The sequence below is a fragment of the Daphnia pulex genome, chromosome 10 (assembly GCF_021134715.1).
Source record: "Daphnia pulex isolate KAP4 chromosome 10, ASM2113471v1".
In the NCBI taxonomy this organism is placed as follows: Eukaryota; Metazoa; Arthropoda; class Branchiopoda; order Diplostraca; family Daphniidae; genus Daphnia; species Daphnia pulex.
The window spans coordinates 11,690,029-11,710,833 of NC_060026.1; the positions used below are offsets into that span (position 1 = coordinate 11,690,029).

Here is a 20,805-nt window from a genome sequence, read left to right on the forward strand (position 1 = left end):
GCCTACTTTTGTCAGATTATTAATTGACAAGATCGGTTGTTGTGGTAAAGGATTTTCACAGGTGTGCTGGACAAAACTACAAAAGCAAAATATAATCTGATATCTCGATGAAAAGAGTAGCATTCTTTTTCATCATCGAGACAGAAAATGTGACAAAAGCTTAAAACTACAAAACTACAGCCGCACAAAATTAATTCGGGAAATTCATTTTGCAAATGATTATTGGTGGACCGTGGACGTTTACCGTATGAACAGAGTAATAGATAAAAGCAATTGACATTATCATTTTATCACCATCATTATTGGCACGATAAATTGATCGGCATCATTAATTGACACCATCGTAATTGGCATCGATAGATATGCCGCAGTAGATATGACATATGATGACATGACATGACATGACATCATCATTCAATGATGAAGTCTCTTTACCCCACAATAATTTTGTCAACGTCTCGTCTTTTTGACTCACGAACCTCCTCTAGCCCTGATGCCTTACTACAACACGACTCGATTCACCAATTTTTTCAATTGAACAAATGACCTATAGAATGGACTTTGACATTCGTTTGCTTTAAGGCCGATTCATTATTCCGAAGGAAAATGCTCCTATTACGCCGGAAGACGTTAGCCGTTGTCGAGAAAAATCTCGCATTGCCACTATGAAATCCATTCACAAAAAGACGAAAGCGGTTGTCTGGATGGTCACCCATTGCAATACATAGAGTCAAAGAGAAACGCACATCACAGAGTTGGGAAAATACATCGAAGTTGACAGCCCTTTTGACCCGCAACCGATACTGTCCACGTTACGTTTTATACAGTTCTTACCCAAAGTGCTACGAAATGCTAGAGTTAACTTACAGATTTACAAATTCTACTTCTCTTTTGAAAATTTCATTTGTCCAGATAACGTGAAAAATTCTTCAAAATTGGTCAATATTTAGTTCCCATCGTCTACGGTGGGGCCGATTATGCCCGACACGCGCCGACCCATTCTTACATCGACGCCTGCCAGTTTAAACGGAATGAGATTTGGCTGCTTTTATATCTCTATATTTCAATTATTCAGCATCAGCAACGACAAGCTATTTAATCGACGATCCTCGGTCAAATTTTTGGAAAATTCGTCGCAAAGCAAAAAAAAAAACGATTTGCATTATACTTCAGAACTATATAAAAAAAAGGAGACTAAATGTCATTAGAGATAATGTAATATTTTTAATGTGTGTATGTGTTTAATTATTTTATTACTAGCCTGCCTTTAACTAGGTAAGAGTAAGAGTAGGCTGGAAATATTTTTGTTGCGAATATTTTGTTTTCTTTTTTCACCAGATGGATGACGGATCGCTTTTTAACTTTCAAATCCAGTCGTGGTTTTTATTCTACCAAGGTCAGTTGCTGGCTTGTTGCTTGCTGGTATAAAAATGGATACCGTTAAATACCAAGGTGTAGAATTTGAACTATTTCCTCGTTTAAATGGATTGAATGATTTGTTTTATAAAAATGGACGAGTTTATCAAAAGCGTGTTGAAAAAATTGGTGGTAAACCCCGTTGGGGTATGTTTTGTGCAAGGGGTTATCAACTCTATTACCCCTCGGATTTTTGGATAGTTTTGAGGGATGTTTCCAACGTTGGAAACCAAGGAAAACTTGAAAAAAGGTTAAAAGGGTAGGGCCATTATTTGACTAGTTAGGAAAGGTAAAAAAAATAAGGAAAGGGGAAATATTTGGAAAACCCACGGAACATTTGCAATTTTTCTATTAGAAAAACTGGAAAAAGGGGCGGATCAGGGGTAAAAACCAAGAAAGAGTCAGTAGCAAAACTAGCGCAAGTAGTATCCTGCATGGAAACTTGGACAGCCGCTAGGGGTTCTACGCAGGATACTCGTAAGAACCACCTAGCGGCTGTCCCAGTTTTCATGCAAGAACTTCAGGCAACGCAAAAGTAGCCGTATTCAAATTTCGCGCGGACATCGATAGTGAAATCTGACAACGTTTTCGACGTAAAAAAGGGGGGAGTAAGGAAAGAAAATGTGGTAAAAAGTGGGGTATTATCTTGTAATATTTCCAGTTTTTCCAAATTTTCCAATTTTTCTAATGGAAAAGGGGAAAAAGGTATAAGAATAAGAAATGGACATAGAGAAATTGGAAATTTGTGGACAAAGGTTAGAGAGGGAACAGTACGGAAATTTAACAAGAATACCGCGCTGTTTTGGTTACTTCACTGTGCGTGGTAATAACAATTTCCTAGAAAAATTAGAGTTGACAACCCCTCGGTTTTGTGCGAATGGTTTGGTGAACGTAAATGCGAACGGAGTCAAAATGGCGGTGGAAAGGGCTGGTTGTAATGGTACTCAAAATTCCCCTGAATTATGTGAACATGAGGTTGGAGCGGGGGTCTATGCCCTTCATCATCTTTTCCGAGCAACAAAGATTGCTCTTTGTGTTTTAAAGTTGGATGGGATTTGTCCCAAGTTGTTGAAGTCAGAAGTGCTGTCCGTAATGCGGAAAATACAAATCAAGTATTATCCAGGCGAATCATATGACTTGGACGTTTTTTATAAACAACGAGAAAGTGCTATCAAGTTTATTCGTGCAAATGGTATTAACCGTGGAAGACTTCATCGGCAATTGAAATCGAGTACAACAATAGGAAGAACGTCGTAATCCCGGATTTAAGGCCTTGGTGGAGGAGATAGAAGAGGAGATTCAACGAGCTCAAGATGAATTATATGCTTCTGTGCCTATTATTCCTATTACGGAAAACCCCAGAGTGGCTGCTGTGCGGGACTGTGCTGTTGCCTATGCCCTTGCTAGGGGGCACGAATTCGTCATGGTGGAGTTCCATGTACGAGGTCGGGATGGTAGATTGGCAAAGATCATAATAGAGCCACTTAAAGAGTGATGAAGGAAGTGTTCCTGCTTATTGAATCATAATTTAATATGACGAATTGTGAAATGTTGGAATAAATTTTTTTTTTAATTACTGATTTTGTCTTTTCATTTATGTGATTGTTCCATTAGTAGTGTACCAAAAATTGAGATTTATGGGTAGCGTACGGTTGGAATGCCGCGTTCGTGTGAAGTTGAACAAGCGGGGGGTGAGTTGAAAAAAATTGAGTTTGTAAAAGAATATTGAATACACGAATAGGTGGTTTAGGAGCATAAAAAGTTAAATTTTTGTGTTTGGAGAGTTAAACGATTAGTTAATATTCGGTAAGTATGGTGCTCTACACGTGAGTTGAAAAAACGGGGGTTGGTTCGAGATAGATTACTAATATAAGTTAATGGGTGGACCACCAGGTGGCGGTAGGTAGGGGAGAGTAGTAAGGGTTGGCACCATTTTTTCAATTTTCTCTCCCATTTCCCTCCATCAATACCTTTTTCTTTTTGATATCTTTTGGTCTTAAAAAAAGAGCAAAAATTCTATTATCTTGAAAGTATTTTTTGAAAATTTTATTAGTTACAATTCCAGCGTTATTAAAGTTATTAAACGAAAAAAATGACGCAACATGCCCCTCCAACGGGGTCCTTTGGCTTTTCAATAATTCTAATGGGAGAACAGCCAATACGGGGGTTGATTTGAAACCTCGATTTTGATAAAATGAATCATAATAACAACAATTTATTTTTTCAGGGTGGTTTTTATATAATTCCCTTGGTTAGTTTTTAATATCCATAAATGATTTGAGCTAATTCAAAAATTCAGTTATTCTGAGCAATGGAATTTTCCATAAGCCAACTAGCCCTACGGTGAAAGGCAGAAATAGCAAGGAAATAACAAGGAAGTCTACACACAATTTATTTTAAGCCACTATAGTTTTTTTTTCTGTTTACGCCTTTACATACAATTGACAGAGGATAAAATTCTCTATTTGTATTTCACTAGTATTTTTAAAAACTTTTATTATTATTAAAAAAAAAAATTATCTGAAAAAGCTTTTCGAAAAATCTTACAGATCAGAAAAGTCAAAAAATGTTTTTACTTTTTATCTTCAGAACGTCTAGTCACATATTCTTCAAATTTCCAATATTAGTGCGCATGATAATGATGCACACATGGTTAAAAGCTAAATTTTTAAAATTAAATACAGAGCTAAATAATTATAAAAGACCGACCTGCCCCCAGGCCTTTTAACCCCACTCTCCCCTAAGGATCAGTAAAAGAAATCAAAAGTTAATTCAAAGTATATTTTTTTGAAATGCTCTTGAAATTGAAATACAAGTTATTCTGTGGAGTAAAAAACTTGTGGCTAAAATCATTTCTTATTCGAATTTCTTTGATTGATTTCTGCTGGAGACATAACACAACAAGACAAAATGTATATTTAAATATGATTATTAGTCAATTGTCAATTGTTTATTGCGGTTTATGGGCCGTTTACCTTTTTACCAACAAACCTATCAATGCCATCATCTAACATCAATTTATAACGAAAAATCTGTAATTGCATTTTGCATAATTATAAAGTTACGCAATATTATTTCTATCGAAACTGAAACACTGCCAATTTTTCGAATTTTATTCCCAATTTTTTTTTAGTAAATGATATTGGGTTGTGGTTGCACCAAACTTTGAGTAAAAACTATCCAAGATGGCAACCTCGAACCACTCAGCCAGTCTCCATGTTCAATTTCCTGTAATGCTACGTTCAGACTACAGCTTCCGTAATACGCGTCTTACGCATAACGTAAATTTGGTTTCAGCAACCATGAAGTGGAATGCAACCAACCTTCATTTGTGAAGAAACAGTTGCTTAAACCAAAAATTCGTTATACGTAATACGTAAAACGCTGAAAAAGGCTGTATTGAGAGCGGAAACTATCTCTCCATATCCATGGTAGGGAAGAGCGGAGTAAAACAGGACACGTACCAAACAGGCCTGTAGCAGTTACGGGTCTTGGTGATGATGAACAGGGGGAAAAATACTGGGATGTTTTCAATGTCAATTTCTATATGTGACAAAAAAATCATCATGACATATTACATGAGTTATAGAGAGAAAAAAAGGGCTGGCTTATCTAAGATTCCGACTTCTCCTTCTGGTATCGAAACTGTCCAGTCCTCCCCCCGACGTAATTGTCGCTTCATTCCAAATCCCCGCGAACTGTAACAAAAAAGGGGGAAAACAAATACAGATTTGGAATGATGCGACAACTCTGCACGAGGATAAATGAAGGGAGAAAACGAATAAAGCTGGCTGTTCTTTCCTTGTAATGTTTAGTCGTCTGTTACATAGCAACATGCATGTGTTAATATGCGAAACCATGGTTTGCAACTCAACAATTGAGTATATTTTTTATCAAATTAAAAAAGCACATTTTATAGGGTATTATCACATGATTCACATATTATGGAATATGTAAAGAATGAGGGGAGACCTACTTTAGATCATAACATAAAACATCTTCAAATTAAGATGATCAAAGAAGGCAAATTTATAACTGCACCCTTTGTTTCATTTCGCCATCTGCTCCTTTCATATAATTATGTCAATGTTTCTGAACTATGCTATTCCAAGATATCCCTCCATTGACTTTTAAAAATTTCATGACAAACGTTTGGTGGAATTTGAGGACCAGAGAAACGAGGAAACGAGGGAAAAATAAATAGAAGCGGAATACAAAAGGTTAAAGTAGTAAAAAACATACACGAGTCATCAAACATATGTGAATTTTTGACCTTCAACTTCATTTATCAGTGGCCAATGGTCAATTGTAGTGTCCATTAGTTTTTGCAAATCTTATGTCCAATCATAGGGCAAGCCGCCGCCGAAGCAACTTGGTTTTTTTCAAATGTGATTCAAACACATGTGGGTCTGGGTCTATGGAGTAACGGTTGATCGAAAATGACAGTAATCCCGGAAGTCAAGTTTATAAGGAGTTTCGCATAGTTTCAAAACATTTTTTTTGCCATAAAAAACCTTTTCGCGTCCTACAAAAGGCAGAGAGCTTGGTCATGCCCACATAGCTCCTAAAAACTGAAAGATCCATGAGGGACAATTTTCTATGTAAATACAAGGACAACTTTTACCAGGGATGACAAGGGAATGGGAAGTGGGAGAAAGCACAGGAGAATAACGTCAGAACATTGGAATAAAATCACCATGAAGGATTTCAACTGAACAGATGAAAAATAATTAAAAAAACCCAGAGAACAAATAAGAGGAAGGAGAATGAGATAGTTAGCTGCATCATGGAAGAGACGGCAGGTACCGTCTGTCAATGTCCGCGGACAAATTAATTTTTTGTCTCCGTCAAGAAGGTAAACAGGAGAAGACATATTCAAGAGCTTTGGCGCTCGTTACGCCAGCTCCGATAGCCAGGGCCAGGAGCCAGGTCAGTAGGACAAGCCATTGACTGGTTCGAGGAGTGCAAATAGGGTAACGACCGATCGGCAGGGTGGCGGCCAGAACACGATCAATCTGCAATAAGCATGCATCAAATAGCTATTTAGTAAAAAATAAAATAAAATAAAAATAATAAAATAAAAAGGAAAGAGAATATCCAATAGAGTAGCAACAAAAAAATAAATAGAAACCCTGGGATGCTCCTCTTCCAGCAATCTTATTGTGACTTATAAAATACAGACTCGATCAACACAAGAGCAGCAGCAGCCAACTCTCATCCGCGAGTTGCCTTGGCAATCGCGATCAAATTGACGTTAGAGTTGGCCTTGCGGAGTCCTCCATGCGGATATCTCGTTCATGTCATCATCTTTCTTTCCAACCCGATATTCCATCCCCCCTTCCCCACCACTACACTTTCTTTTCTTCTTGATAATCGTTAGTAGTAGTACTTCTGCCGTTGATGCTGCTGCTGCTGCTGTGTAGTTGTGCACTTTTTTTTCCTTCTCTTTTCGTTCGTCAATGGAAATCCAGAAGGCACAAACCCAGCGTCATCCGCTGATCAATATAAAAATTCCGGCTGAGAGATGTTCTTTTGATTTTTGCTTTTAAACCCTCTTTTTTCTTTCGTAACTTTTCTACTTAAAGACGTCTTCTTTTAAACAAAGCAACGATATTGTCTACGATGTATGTAAAAAAGTAAAGAAAGAGAGAGTTGAAAGGTATGGTTCGTCTATCCCTATAGCTCTTTTCTCTTCGGGGCACGTCTAAAATGCTAACGAAGACAGCAGTCAACAAACAACGACATGGAACCTTGTTCTTTGACAATGCTGCATCATGGAAAAGACGGCTGGTACCGTCTGTCAATGTCCGCGGGCAAATTAATTTTTTGTCTCCGTCAAGAAGGTAAACAGGAGAAGACATATTCAAGAAAGCAACAGTTCAGCTTGCTTCCTTGGTGTCACTAGCGGCTTGTGACGACCAACTCTCCCGGAGGGCTAGGCGAAAGGGAGTCTTCTCGATTAGCACCTTCTTCCTGGAGAATGGGAGAGTTGGGTTGAAGAGTGGGTTATCCATCCACTCCACCAGCACCTGCTTCCTGATAAGAACTGAGTTGAAACGGTTCATCTCCTAGGCCAGCGCCCCTTCTGCTTGAGAAGCAGTTGACTGGAGTGGTTGATTCCCTACACTAGTATCTTCTGCCAGAGGAGAACTTGGCTGAAGCAGTCCACTCTCTACGCCAGCGCCTTCTGCCAGAGAAGCACATGGCTGAAGAGGTTCATCCCCTACGACAGAAATGTCTTTTCAGGGCACCTAGAAGAAACAACAATTACAGAAAATTAATAAAATTAAAGAAAGTCGCATATAAATAAAACTTACTGTTGTAATAATAAACTCTACAATTAGACACGAGAACACTTTTGCAACACTTTATTGACTTATAAACACGTGCCTCCAGAAAGCACAGAAATATCGATTATTCAACTTAAAGATATCAAATATAACCTGGTTGCAAGTCGGACGACTATCTCCTGTCGGGTGTCACACAAGAAGAAAGGCAAGCTAGAGTTCTAGCAGACGAAGTGAGAGAGACATCTGGTGATAGGAAGGGAGTGGGTTTCAGCAACTCAAATCTGGTTTGGCAACGCGCATTTGGGTTGTAGAGATAATAATCACAACACGTCCCTCAAGACAAGTGCGCGAAGAAGAAATGATAATAATACACAAAATAAATAAATAGAAATAAACACGAAAGAGGAATGAAATCCAAAACGTCCCTAAAGTCAAGAGCGTTATTCTGGTTGCTCACAAATGTTCAATCTTTCACGCAATTTCTCGAATCTTTGAGCAGCCAACGCCTTGGTGAATATATCCGCCAGTTGATTTTCGCTTTCGATGTAGGAGATGTCAACCTTCTTTTGTTCTTGCGCCTCCCGCACAAAGAAGAAACGCACGTCAATGTGCCTTGTTCGCTGATGGAACACAGGATCGCGAATGAGGGCAATGGCGCCTTGGTTGTCGCATCTTTGTGGGAACATCTGTGGTGGGATCTTGGCGCATGGATCAGCCGGAACGGACAAAGTGGAACGGTTGCTCATGTTGAATCTCTCGAGTACGGTCTTGACGTAGTCTGGCTGTGAGAGATGAATTGTGCGTTGGATTCTGTTGCGGTTGATATCGATTCCGATGAATCGATCGGGTGGAATGGAACGAACGTCAATTTCCTTTCCAAGGAATTCCATCATCTCATTGAGGACTGCCTTGTTGCTGCTGAGAATGAGTTCGTCGTCGACGTAAAGGATGAAAATAGTGATTTCTTCATCCGCCTCCCCTTTACGAAGATGACGATAATACACGCATGATATCGTCATAGGACGAAATAAATCAATGAGCATTGCAGCATGAATGACTATCAGATTGTCATATGTTATCGCGTGATATCGTCATAGGACGAAATAAATCAATGAGCATTGCAGCATGAATGACTGTCAGATTGTCACGTATTATCGCATGATATCGTCATAGGACGAAATAAATCAATGAGCATTGCAGCAAGAATGACTATCAGCGTTAGGGCTGATTTTAGCTAGTAACTAGCAAAGTGAGAAGTGCCCTTAAAATATGAGTCTTACTTGACGTAGGAGACAAAAGAAAATATTACAAAAAAAGAATTTGGAAACATTCACAGATGGCATTTAGACCATGATCATTTGGTGTGACGTGGTTTAGATGGGTCTGTGAATGTGGAAATCAAAATTTACATATAACCAAAAGGAAAAAAATGCAAGATTGATGACTACGATAAAGTTTAAAGAATTTAGACTGAAGTTATACGGAATGGAATGTGGCATTTCACACTTGCATGTGCCATAGGGCAAGCATGTTCAGTAGCCATAGGGCAGCTGACGAAAAAAAAAAAAAAAAAATGCAAGATTGATGACTACGATAAAGTTTAAAGAATTTAGACTGAAGTTATACGGAATGGAATGTGACATTTCACACTTGCATGTGCCATAGGGCAAGCATGTTCAGTAGCCATAGGGCAGCTGACGCTTAACATGTGCCATAGGGCAAACTTTTCAACACGTTCTGTAACCAGAGACTAGTTGAGTGATAAATTAAAAGTTTGTTACCTCCACTGGACATAACTCTGTTCCCAATACAACACAATCAATCTCCGTGGCCTGGAAGCATAAGTGTATCTCATAGTTCCATTCTCGATGATTCGTGCCATCAAATTTTGGCACGTGAGAAACTGCTCTCAAAGAATTAAAGTCTTGTGCAACGTGTTCGGCCATTGTAGTTCACGGCTACGTTAATCTGGGCCCATAACCTGTTGTAATAATAAACTCTACAATTAGACACGAGAACACTTTTGCAACACTTTATTGACTTATAAACACGTGCCTCCAGAAAGCACAGAAATATCGATTATTCAACTTAAAGATATCAAATATAACCTGGTTGCAAGTCGGACGACTATCTCCTGTCGGGTGTCACACAAGAAGAAAGGCAAGCTAGAGTTCTAGCAGACGAAGTGAGAGAGACATCTGGTGATAGGAAGGGAGTGGGTTTCAGCAACTCAAATCTGGTTTGGCAACGCGCATTTGGGTTGTAGAGATAATAATCACAACACTTACGCCTTCTGCCAAAGCACTTGGCTGGAGCGTTTCATCAGATACGGCAGCGTTAACTTCGTGGGGCACCTAGAAGAAACAACAATTAAAGAAAATTAATAAAATGAAAGAAAGTCGCACATAAATAAAACTTACGTCTTCTGCCTGAGAACTTGGCTGGAGCGTTTCATCAGCTTCAACAGCGATAACTTCCCGGGCCGCCTAGAAGAAAAAACAATTAAAGAACATTAATAACATAAAATCAAATTTCACGTAGATAAAATTTACTACTGCTACTCCTTGATGGTATCTTCTGCTTCTTCTATGAACACCAACGCGAGTCACTATCAAATATGCTCCATGGAGTGGCCTTCCATTCAGTGATCTGATGGCCTTGTCGGCATTTTCCCCGTGAACGAAACGCACGATGGCCTGTTTACCATTTTTTACCAATGTTACATTCAAAATCTCTCCTGTTAGTCCGATTTCGTACTAACGGATCCTATAAAGAGGGGGATGGGGAATGTTGTAAAAAAAGAAAATGAACCAAAACAATAATTACAGTTGGCATGGTGCCTGGAGGGATGTGTGATAATTGAATTACTAGAAGGAAGCAGAAACACCGATTCTTAAATTGACATTGTAAGAAGGAAACCTATAATAAGTAATCAACAAAACAATATACCCACAAGTTTTCCAACGAGAAGAGAAGAGTCAAATTCAGGGCCAAGTCTCATTGCCTACAGCAACCGTTAGAAAAACAAACAGAACATTGAAAAGCAAGATGAGTAACCTCAGTTACTTTTAACATTTAAAGATATGAATTTTCTTAACATGAAAACTTTAACTTGCTAACTAATAAAATCTGACAGATTTTGAACAGAAAGTTTCTTATCACACAGACACAGAACAATAAGGGAAGTGACACAAAATTCAAGGCAAAATCTTACCTACGAAGCTATTAAGCCTTTAAGCACTATTAATTATACTGAGTTAAGTAAACGCTTTTCAACAAGTAAACATGAAAACCGTTGACCTAAAAGACTGTAACGCAATAACAAGAAATCAAGCTTAAACGTTTTTTTGCGACCACAATGAAAAAGTGTTGCTCCCTCGTCCCATCTTCTCCTTCCTTTAATTTTCAGAGTTCAGATTTCAGACTTCAGAGACATTAGAGATCAGACATTACACACAACGGTTAAAGCCATCGAATTGTCTGTTTGTAGCAAGATTGTACTCATTGTAGCGAGCGTTTGTAAATTAAGGAAATTCTTAAAGTATCGAGTCAAAGAGAATTAAAACAGTCCCCAATTCCCAGATCACATACATACTAGAAGTGCTGAAGTGAGACACCGCCATATTGGATTTTGCAATTATCCAAGAGTGAGAGCTTCAAAAAAATTGTTCTATATGTATTTATCGGGCCGAATATGCTACATCACTTACACAACTTTTAAGTGACGGTATTTGAAAAGGCTCTTTTTCCAGAACTGGTCAGTGATACCTAATCAAAATCATAATTTAATCTCCTTATTACCAACTGATGTCAATTTCAAGTAATTAACATGAGAGCAAACAGCGCACAATAGGTCTACAGGAGCAATCCACTTGCTCTCAATGAGAACCAGGCATATCGGAATCATCGAAGTTCTCTATGACCAAACTGTTATCACCTCCATGGAGGCACAAAATAGAAGGTAATAGAAAACATATATGTGTCATTTGGAATCCATAACTATTGAGCATTTTATTCTTTTCAACAGATCTAAATAAAACACGTAGGTGAATAATTTCGTTTTCACGGTCTATGGAGTTGTTGCTCGTTGTCTGCAACTAACCTTGTAGCCCAAGTCTTGATTTCGGACAGTGTGTATTTAAAGCTGGCTCTTGACATTTCATACTTGAGGTAATTTTATATTTGACAGTTGTGAGGAGTTTTAAATGTTTTTTTTTTTTTTTTAAATCAAATGAACAAAAGATAAAAAAAGGCTTATAATTTGTTATATTTATGCAACAGCAACAACTATCTGGAACTCGGAGAACAAAGCTGCGAGAAAATAATTTCGTGCTTGTAGGTTTTATTTATATTGTCTTATGTGCAGCATGTGTAACTTTAGATTCACTTATAAACGATTCTTTATTTCTTAAGAAGTGAAACAAACCGTGAATGGGACTACAGAAAAGTTATCATTAAAGGAAGGCTACTACATAGCAACATTTTTTATTGCTCGACAAATTCTGTTACTTTTGTTTCACTAGTACAGGGTTGGACAGAGCGCACTCAATTTCCGCTCCGATCACCCGATCGATCAGCGATCACTGAGTGGTGATTAGATCGAATCAACAACCCAAAAAAAGGGATCGTGATCGAAACGATGCGAATAATTATCTTGATCAAGCTTCCGATCAATTTACAGTGTTGAATAGGAAAAATCCTTGGATCAATATAAAAATGATAAGGGTGAGAAGGGTTTTCTGATCACCAGTAGTATTTGAATTTCTAGTTTTTCTAAAAGTAATTCAACAAATTTAGTATTTAAAATTCTTATTTTCATTTTCATTCAAAAACGCTTAGAATTAAGCGCTTAGCAAACAATTTGTTTTTCTAAAAATATAAAGCGAGAATTTTGATCGGAGCGTTGATAGAGGTTTGATCGGAAAATATGACCAGAGATTCTATCGGTTATCGGAGCGTAATATAAAATTTGGGGAGTGAGCGGGATTGGAGCGCGATAACGAAAAAGCGTGATCGTGTCCAACTTTTTTTACAATTTGAGTTTTAAGATCAAACTCACTAAATATCTGGAAATATCTGGAATTTCTGGAATTTTTGCGGTTTTGGGTAGTTCTATGTTTAAAAAAGGGGGTAAATGAAGTGAGATTCTGGATATTCTACGAGATTCTATGTGATTCTATAGGATTCGGTGAGATTCTGAAGATTATTTGAGATTATGGGATTATAGCCAGGATGTACGACGATTCTGAGAGTTGCCAACCCCCGCAGTATAACCTATCTGTTGGAAATATAATCGCCAAACAGCCGACGACAACTCTTTCCGGCCGCCGCACTACTACAACCGCACATTTGCGCGACTTTTGCCTTGGGGGCCCCCGATAGGTGGCCCCAAACATCTCATTGTTTTCCCCCTTTAATTGTAACACCCCACAGAATGTGCCGAGAAGGGCTCTTACCCGCTTAAGTGGAACAACCACCTCATTCCCCAGCACGAGAGTGGATCCTGGACGACCAGTTGCCAGCAGCCACTCTTGCCCCCCCCCCCCGCCATCTGCAAGGAATTCTCCCGATAGCCCGCAGATGCCTCGACGCTGAAAAATTCAGAGAAGCTCTTCGCCCGCGTTTCTAAGGTGACATTCGATATCGGCCAGCAGAGGACCCAGCCCCTCAACCAGTTCTAGTTCCAATTCAGGCTCCATTGCCGGATATAATTCCAGTCGGCGTACCAGCACCAGCTCCCCGTTTAGTATCAGCCCCAGCTCCGCCTCCAGCATTATCTCAAGCTCAGTGTCCGGAGCCAACTTAAGCTCTACAGGAGCCACCTCTACAGGAGTCACGAGCCAACAGCAGATGCAGCGGCTCACACCACGGCTTACACCAGAGCAGAAGAGGCAAGAGTTTCTTGAGGCCGCTTCAACGCGCGACCAGGCCTGTGCTGGAGCAGGAAGTACACCAGGGGGAGAGATACCAGGTCGGCGTAAGAACATTAATACCAACATTGTATTCTTTGGAGATGGAAGCGATAAAAGCTGTAAAACACATTTGGTAAAAATAAACATGCATCCGCGTTCTATCCTTCTTAAAAAAACTCTTTCTTGTATAAGGAGTCCGAGTAATCGGTGTATTCAACAAAAAAAAAATTTTCTTGCATATGAAGCCTGAGAAATCGGTGTCTACAAAAAAACCTTTTGTTTGGCCTCAGTATATGGAACCACCGCACTTGGCGCGAGACCTATAGAGGGCACTCAACAGTAACCCAAGACGAACTGAATGCTGCGGTTGCAGACCAGGCGGAATGCGACGCGAAGACTGACATTAAGACAGATTCTGGATTCCATCACCAGCACAATGTGTGGCAGTTCTCCTCTTTTCCCTCCAAGTTCATGAGCTAACTCGGTTTCTTGGTCAAAGTGAACTGTAGCTAAGTTTATTCCAATTGGATTCAAATCTTCTACCAATCGTTGCCACATGGGCAACACATGAACACACATCAGACACCATTCAGAATAGACAAAAATCAAGTAAGGTTGATTCTGACTTTGTGGGGAAATTAGATTTTCATAACCCCTACACAAACAATATTGTTAGCACCTCCTATAAAATATTAAAAACAAATGTACTTTATTACCTCATAGTAATTCTATGCTGATGAAATGCAGTCATTTCAGACATTTTAAACTGAAATCTAAATCCACCATGTTCTGAGAAAAATGATCCTCTATCTCCAAAGCCAGTATTAGGGTTGTTCATGTTCCTGTTCAGACTATCATCATCAACTCCTTTTTGATCAAAAAGTTTCCTTCAGGCAGGATCTGACAATAACTGTAAACCATACATCTATACATCAGAACTCTCAACTTATTCAAAATAAAATTGTAAAAGTACCTCATATGCTTTATTGATCTCCACAAACTTTGATTCTGCATTTTCATTTTTATTTTTATCTGGATGCCTAAATAATATGGAAAATTTTGATTCACATCCCATGCTAATAATAAATTCTGCACACATAGGTATTAGTGTATTACAATAAATAGAGCAAATTGCTATTCTTGGGCAAGATTTTTTACAAAAAATTACCATTCTCGAGACCCGAAGGGCGAAGGTAATAATCGCATACGCAGAAAAAAAAGCCATGTCACTTTGTCTGTAGCGGTCTATAGCTCGGACGTTTCACGATAGATTTTGGACTTTTTGGTCTTAAAAATTACACAAAAAATATGCGGTGCGACCAGAATAAAAATAATTCCATTTACTTGATTCTCCAGTAATTAATGAAAAACTGTTAAAATAATTGATTAACGACCAGTGACATCTGGCGGATGCGACTACAACTTTTTCAATTTAGGTCAAAATTAATCACCACCAGATGTCCATAGCATCGCCGTGATGACGCAATCATTGGTGTCCCAACCTTGACGCAACAACCAGATTTGCATTTATGTGTTTAAATTTCGCGGCAAAATTATTTATGTTGCAATGCCGTACCCCCCGCAATGTTTCGCAACCCTCTCCCCCCCCCTATTTCCAACACCCCTCTCTTTAATTCTCAAAAGGTTAGAACTTACAACTGACTATGCCTGCGCCATGGAAGGTCACACTTTTCTCTCTCTCTCTCGACATCTTTCCCTTCGCATACTCTCACAACGTAGGGTCCAAACTAAATTTGTATTCAATACATTAATTGAATTGAAATTACAAGTCCAAGTCGTTAATTCCTCAGCAAAGTTAGAGTTTTTTTTTTATCTTGTCTCGTTGTCTCCGTCATATATGTGGTCATTCCAATAATAATCTGATGTCCCCTTTTTTCATTTTTCTTCATCTGGGAATTATACTGGATATACTAATATAGGATTCAGTTTGAAAATTTTATTTGAGGAAAAAAAGACGAAATATTGACTACATAGACACTGAGCTTTGAAAAGTTAAGAGTAGTCCTGAGTTTAAATTCTTTTACTCGCTGTCATCTGAAATTGAAAATTAGGGCTAATTAGTAATTGTTGAAATATCCAAGTAAAATCACATATTTTTACCACTTTTTCTTCGCATTCTTGAGTTCTTTCTTTCTGGCTTTCCTTTTCTTCCAGTTACTAGGGCCTGCAACATTTCCCTCATTCTTTTCTTCGACTTTCGTTTCTGCTGATGTTGCTTCTTCGACTTTTTCGGATTTTGGCTCATCCTTCACTGTTTTATCATCATCCTCGTCTTGATCATCCTCAGGCCCATCCTCACAATCCCCATCATAGTTGATATTGTCCCAGTCGTAATAAGGAGTCTCGGGGTGGTTTTCATCATCATCCTGGAGTACGACTAAGAAAAATACAGTAAAAATAAATTCAAATTTAGTAAGATTAACTTAGCGTCATTGAGGCTTCAAACAATTTGAGTATGTCGCAGATCGCTATCCACGATTCGAAAAGATCTTCATGTTGATCCAGTATGGGAATTACTTCCGCGTGCATTAGCAGGTTTATTGTATCTTTGGCATGGTTAAGGCATTTTAAGGTGCTCGCTTTTCCAGGCCACCAGGCTCGACGTATAAAGCGGTCTATCAATTCCTTAAGATAAGACTGAGTGTCCATCACAGAGTTTTTGAATTCATCACCTCCTGTCTCATTGTTGAGATGTTGTCGGAGCCCCGGTCCAAATGCTTCTGCGTCTGCTTTCATCATGAAGACCTGTACAAGGAGGGACTTCTCAAACTCCGTAAAGGACATGACGCGGGGTGTTGAACTGAGTTCTACGAATTCAGGTATAGAGTAGTTATCTTCTCTTTTTCCGCGAAGATCGGGTTTTCCGGAGTACAGGTGATGAAAAATCTTTTGCAGCTTCTCTGCCTCCTCTGCATGGTCTAGAAGACGACAGACATTGATCCATGACGATAAGAACTGATTTCCTTCGTGAAGTAAAATTGGTAAGAAACAATGGACAACTGCTGTTCTGCCTTGTAGGGCGTCTTTCAATATGCTTTCCGTATTTTCCATAAAAATTGGGAAAAAATAGGGATTTTTTTCAAACTCGTCAATCATGATATTCAGCAAAAAGTCTGTGTCAAGTTTTTGGTTGTTAATCCAGAGTTTACGCTTCTCTTTCAGGAAGTTAGACAGTAGAGGCGCTAGAAGACAAGAGAATTCTTCTAAGTCTAATGGCAGAAACTTCATGTTTTCTTGTCACAGGCAGTTCAAATCAGTCAATTAAAGGATTTGTTCAATAACAGATATAGCAGACGCATTATCACCTGGAAAGCGCGCTTGGTGCTCGGCGTTCGGCACAAAATTACGGCCATCAAAGAGTTTAAAAAAGATGCCGAGACCAGCAATTTTTGGCCTATCCCGGTTGTGCTGAATGCCAGCAGGGAGCAATTGCAGACATTCTAAAGGATTATACAATGATAATAATTAAAAAAAAAACACAGAAAATGATGACAGGTGGAAGTTATTGTCCTAAGCTTACCTCGAGGAACGTAAAAAAAATTTGTCGACTGATAAACGTGTCGGTAAGAAACGATGTGATAAAACGGCTGGTCCAGGCGGTATCCGTTTGTAACCGATTCAAAAGAAAGACCATAGTTTCGGCGAGATTCTTCCTTCTGGAAACACTCGTCCCACGAAAGGATGACGCAACGCATTTCATGTATTAGCCCTTGTGAGACTTCGTAGCGGTACAGAACGACCATTCCGACGGCGTACCTTATCGAAGGCACCCGATGACGGGCAACTTTCTAACGATAAAATATAATTTACAATAAGGTTAAACAAGTCTGCTTAAAATTAATTTGCAAACAAACAAGTTTCTCACCGCCTCATTTCTTTGACGTTTCAGCGAATTCAACTTCTCGCCACATCTGGTCATCACTTGATGAACCTTGTCGACTCCGGCCAACTAGATCAATATAAAGATTAAAAATTAAACGAGATTTAAGGATGCTGTTTGAATGTAAGGAATAATACCTGAAGAAGACGGTATGCATCTTCAACACCATCATCTTCTTCGAGACATAGTCTTGCAAATCCAATTAAATTTTCTTCTACGGGCCACAGGGCGCCGGCCAATCGTACTGAAGATCGTAATTTCTCCTTACGCATTCTTCGATCACCGATCAACTTTACATCACGATCAACAACGGATTTTAACATCTGCCCAATCAGGTTTTCAAACGACCAGTCTTTGGGTTTTAGCAAACCATTTACAACTGGTTGTTTTTCCAAAATTCTCGCTTCGCTACATCGAGTCTTATGGCTTTTTGATTCGCGAGAAGTTCTACCCTCTGTTGGTGGTAGTGTTATCGGACATTTTGTTATCAAGGTAACCTTTTTCATCGATCGCGTACATTTTTGATGTTTGACGCGGTGCCTCTTATAAAGCCACGGTAACGGGAAGGTGGGATTAGCAAGAGGCATCCGCATGTGTTGCGATGGATTTCGTGACATTTATATTTTGAATGTCAAATCATTTATGGTCATTTCGCAATCATGAATATTTTTCGCAAATTGTTCAAACGAAAAAAATTCGATAAGATTCCGTTTTGAATGTAAAAATATCTAACTTGTGTTGAGCCAAACCGATGAGAATCGGTGCAAAAGGCTGAAGGGGGCGCTCCGCGCAATCCTCTGAATTTGATTACAATTTAGAATTTACAGGTGTGTTCTGCTGCCACGGCCGAACGCGCCCAAGGCCGCCTTGGGCGCGTCCGGCCTTGACTATAAAATGAGCATAGACTAAATTCTAGTCAGTTAATGGAATAGCATTGATTTAATGTTTGTTTGAGTGCAAAAATGTGCATGCCTGCTCAATACTAGGAATATTCTTTTTCAATTCTTTTCAACTCAAGGGATTTTTTGTTAACGATTATAAAGTACCGTGGGTTTTTCGGCCTAGAACTTTGATTCTATCGAGTCCAAAAAACAACACGGCTGGTGGCATTACCTCATTACCAGGTAGTGGTGCCACTAGCCTTGCAGTGAGAGTAACCTACAACGTTCGGTTCCTATTCGCTGCAAGTTTTACTTATGTATAAAAAGCCAGGCTCTTGTCCAGTTTACTTTTACACTCATCACTTGATTCTTTTAGAATTCGAGTCGAAAAAACGAGAAAAATGTCTCATATTTGAATATGGTAAGCTATTTAAAGTAATTTTGTTATTAGAAAAAAGCGAAAACATGATTTGCTTATTATGTTTCGTAATCGGTGTTAAAGGGGGCTAAAGGCTAAACTAGAGGCTTAGCTTTCATAATTCGATTGGCTGTTTCGATCTTGTTTGATTTGAACTTTGTTTGTGTGTTAAAAAAAATTTATTAATTGGCAATTTGACTTTTACTTTTTTCAAAAAAAGAAATTTCTTTGATGGAATGTTTCGGCTGTTTTCCTTCAGACAATATATAGAATTTTGCATTCAAACATGTTTTTGGCGTTTTTTTTTGGTTCAAAAACTATGGTTTATCGTTAGAGCTCCAATTTGTTTTGTGCCATTTAAGCCAAACTGATTATTATTCATGGAATAGTCTAATCATTTTTATTTCTTAGTAAGAATTTGTTCTCTTTACGTTTTAACCAATCGTTAAATCTTGTCCCTCCCATTGCATTGCTGAACTATGGACGATTTTTTGATAGTCTATTATGTTTAGTAAGGATGGACGGACCAAAAAGCTGCTGCAAGCTGAGGTCTCGAACCTCAAGAATCCGCCCAAATACAAACACGACCCAAAACTTTGTCTAGTGTAGTGTACAGATTAAAAAAAGGTGTTGTGTATTTCGTTTCTCTTTAAAAAATGAAATATTGATTGGCAAATATAGACAAGGAATCAACACAATTTAATTCATTTTAAAAAATAAAATAGAAATTGTGCGGAATTGTGACGTCACTTTTAAATCGGCCGGATGTTATGTAGATCCATCACGTTGAATGGATGAAATGTGAACTATCGACGACGACATTTACTATACGCTGGTTATTTGACTGAATGCTTGTCTGGGCTCGTCTGGGCTCGATAGAAAAGCAAGCTTATCAGCTCACCGCGAAGGGATAGTCGTAAGCCAGTTGAAAACTGTCTTAAATTGTCTTGACTGGATGTCGTGATTATTTCTAGCATTAATTTCAAATGTAGCTTCGAAAACAATTATACTTGTCAAACGATTGACCTTGTGTACTTTACTTGATAAGATTGAATAACGCTTCGCTTATCAATTATTCGAATATTCGTTAGGCTCAATTAATGAGATTTTCTATTTCGATTCAGTTGGAAACTTCATTCACCTTGAAAGCTCAGCGTCTGTGTGGTTCACTCAATGAGAATCAATTGCTTTCCACATGACTCTACACGACATTTTGGCTGAATTAACAGTTCCGCAGCAGCCGTATTCTCAGAAAATGAAATGAACGTGACGTCAAAAGGCATAGTGCATTTGTTGCTTACTATAAAACCCAGTTGGAATAGAGCTAGACGAACCATTAACAAACTGTGAACGTTTCCAACATCTTATAGGTATTAGACCATGTCTTTGCTTCGTTTTTTAATGATTTTGTTGTTGCTGGCCAATAACTTCTCCCCAATGACTGCCAATTCTTTGCCGACTCTGAATAAGAAAAGCACGGGCCTGAACGGCGTCCATTTGAAGTTAGGAGCCATTCATGTAAGTTGGTTGTCTTTTAGTCATTACGAGTTGATGACTAATTACTTGATTTATTTTTCTGTGCCTGGCAAGATGCCACCCTTTGATGTATTGACTTTGCGTCCAGACGGGAACTACACTCACACTGGCAGCAGCAAAGTGCTGTATGATTGGGTCGCAGAAAAGCTCAATTTTACGTATGATTTCATCTTTGTTTACTCAGAATTCATTTATGTTTTTTAGACTGACAGATTTTTATTGCCCATTTTTATTTTCTGGGTTTCACATAAATTTACGTCTAGGTTTTCTTATTATTTTGTACCTAATAAATTAATTAAAGCCAGGTACGGAAACATTAGCGACATTGCAACAATTATTATCCTTTTCATCGACAAAGTGAGCTATAGTAACTGATGACACGTAGCTGGTTTAAAATTAAGCAAAACACCCCAACATTTATATCTTATACAACTCTTCTATTATAGGAAAT

General features: G+C 38.6%; 1 protein-coding gene across 1 annotated transcript; it reads right to left on the reverse strand.

Moving 5' to 3' along the window:
- Nucleotides 1-13,936: 13,936 nt before the first annotated feature.
- LOC124204167 (dnaJ homolog subfamily C member 16-like) lies at nt 13,937-14,501 on the reverse strand. Its single transcript, XM_046601202.1, has 2 exons — nt 14,335-14,501; nt 13,937-14,273 (listed from the first exon to the last, which is right to left on the reverse strand). Exons 1-2 carry the CDS (start codon nt 14,454-14,456, stop codon nt 13,952-13,954), a joined length of 444 nt encoding a protein of 147 aa, XP_046457158.1. The 5' UTR covers nt 14,457-14,501; the 3' UTR covers nt 13,937-13,951.
- Nucleotides 14,502-20,805: the final 6,304 nt, after the last annotated feature.